A 2,448-nucleotide genomic window follows, 5' to 3' on the forward strand; every position below is an offset into this window, starting at 1 on the left:
AACAGATACTTATGTAGTTGTACTAGCCACAGTGCCCTCTTAACTTCTTGAATTCTTCGTGCTTTTTGCATGCACTTGTCACTACAAAGCCTTAAGATCCAAGTGCAAGAAATGTGAAGAAATTATGATGTCCGGTCGCGGGAAACAACATATATATTTGTGCCTAAAATGCAATGAAAATGATTGCCCACTTGGCTACAATTGTGAGGATGGGTCTATTCCAGCTCTAATATATACTGTGCTGTATATATTACAATGGTGGGTATATTTATATACAAGAAGCAATAGACTTTTATCCTTCCTTCTTGTGGTCAGGTCAGGCAATGGGACCTCGTTCTGATTATGGGACCGAGGTTAGTTTCCCGTGACCGGGCATCATAATTTCTTCATATTTCTTGCACTTGGATCTTAAGGCTTTGTAGTGACAAGTGTATTCAAGAAAGCGCAAAGAATTCGAGAAGTTAAGAGGGCACTGTGGCTATTGCAATTACATATATATGTATGTATACACACACATATATGTGTGTGTGTGCACGTGCGTGTGTGTGCATGCGTGAGTGTGTGTGTTACAGGGAATGTGCGTAATTAGTTGCTTCATGAAATCCCTGAAAAATTTAGTAAGTTCATGAAACCACTGCAGTCATCAGTAATGATATGTAATCTTTGGAATGTTGAGGGATTTCGTGTAAATACTGAAATTTCTCCTTAGGGGTTTCATGAAATAGCTATGGTGTTAAAGAACCTTTATTCAAACAGCAACAAACAATGTATTCATTTACAAAGCGATATTTTAAACACAGTATGTATAATTGCAGCACTATGTATAACTGATATTTTAAACATAGTATATAATTGCAAAGCAATATTTCAAACACAGTGTCTGTTCAAAATGTGGGTAATATAATATATTCTACTTATTAGGGGAGGAAAGGCTGCCATGACACCTGTTATTGCATTTGAGGCATTTAAGCCTGCTATTTTTGCACTGATTAGTGCCACAGTTACATTTCTGGAAACCTTGCCCTCCATAATTTAACTCTGAGCTAACAGCAGTTCAGAGAGATACTTTAGTGTTTGTGTTGATGTTAGTTATTGACAATAGATGCACATCAAAATTGTTGTAAGAATAGAAGCCTTTTAAGAGACCCGACTTCACCCCAACCCCAATCCTGTAGTTGTCATTCATTTGATCATGTTGAACAATGACACCGCGAATGTTCCTGGGATCTCCCCGCCTGCTATCCACAGTTGGTATTGTAAGTGCTACAGTGCCACCCCCCAACGCACTTTTTTAATATAACTTTGTGGCGCCTGGTCATCCGATCTGCCTGATTACACTGAGCATGATAGGCCTCATCCCGATGCCGTGTAATATTAGTCAAGGACAGATTAAGGTTATCAGCCACACCCAAGTTATTGACATCGGCTGCTAAGTTGTTGTCACTTGCCGAGGTGGTGTTAGTTATGTCATCTACCATGGGAGGGTTGTTGACATCATTTGCTGAGGTGGGAGTGCTGATGTCATCTACCGTGGGGGTGTTGTTGACGTCAGCTGAAGAGGTGGGGTTGTTAACATCACCTGCTGAGGTGGGGATGTTGTCACCTGTCTAGGTGGGGTTGCTGACAAGCCTAAGTAGCTCATCTTCTGTTTCCAGTCTTTCAGTGATATCATCTGGAAGTGTAAAGGAAGTGAGGCCAATCTTAGTAGGGCAACCAAATAAGGCTTTGTATGGGCTGTGGTTGATGCCTGCATGAAGATTCGAGTTCATTTGGAATTGTACAAACTTAACGCCAATAGTCCAGTCTCCAGTATTGTCTGCAAGCCAGGCAGTAAGCATGTCTTTTATATCACTGTTGGCTCTCCCCACTGACCCCTGACTGTGCGGGTGGCACGGCCTTCCATGTACGATCTTGAGGGACAGCCACACATCTTTCAGTTCAGTGACGACATGAGTGGTGAACTCACTGCCAGTGTCAGACTGAAGTATAACTGGTGCTGTTAGCAGCAAGAATAGGTCCATCAGGTGATAAACAACTTCTGCCTCTCTCTTAGATGTAATAGGACGAAGCGCACAAAACTTGGTGAGATGATCCTGGTACATCATGACCCACTTGCAATTCTTGACAGGCAGTGACTGCATGTCAATGAGATCGACTTGTATTCTTGAGTTCTACTCAGAGCTAACAATGGGTTTCACAACCACGCCAGTTACAACTTGATTCTTGGCCTTCTGTTGGCACTCAGGCAGAATGATTTGTATGTCTCCACAGCCCATGCGGTTATGTTAGCATACTTTTTTGATAGTTAATTAAGCATGCAATCTCTTTCTCCATGACCCATGGAAATATGAGCACGTCTGATGATGTCAAAGGTGTGTTCTATAGTCGTAAAGTAGATAGTTGGGTCATCAGGAATCTTTTTCTTTCTTAAAAGCTTCTCTACATCTC

The 2,448-nt window shown here is 41.7% G+C and overlaps 1 protein-coding gene across 1 annotated transcript; it reads right to left on the reverse strand.

Annotated features, from left to right (window-relative positions):
- Positions 1–1,607: 1,607 nt before the first annotated feature.
- On the reverse strand, positions 1,608–2,141 carry LOC136844081 (KRAB-A domain-containing protein 2-like). The gene has a single exon (XM_067113092.1). It carries the CDS (start codon positions 2,139–2,141, stop codon positions 1,608–1,610), a length of 534 nt encoding a protein of 177 aa, XP_066969193.1.
- Between the last annotated feature and the right edge of the window lie 307 nt (positions 2,142–2,448).

This window comes from Macrobrachium rosenbergii, chromosome 12 (assembly GCF_040412425.1).
Source record: "Macrobrachium rosenbergii isolate ZJJX-2024 chromosome 12, ASM4041242v1, whole genome shotgun sequence".
Classification (NCBI taxonomy): domain Eukaryota; kingdom Metazoa; phylum Arthropoda; class Malacostraca; order Decapoda; family Palaemonidae; genus Macrobrachium; species Macrobrachium rosenbergii.

Excerpts from the sequence above, each read along its gene's own strand:
- LOC136844081 (XM_067113092.1), bottom strand. The coding sequence starts at position 2,141 with ATGCAGTCACTGCCTGTCAAGAATTGCAAGTGGGTCATGATGTACCAG.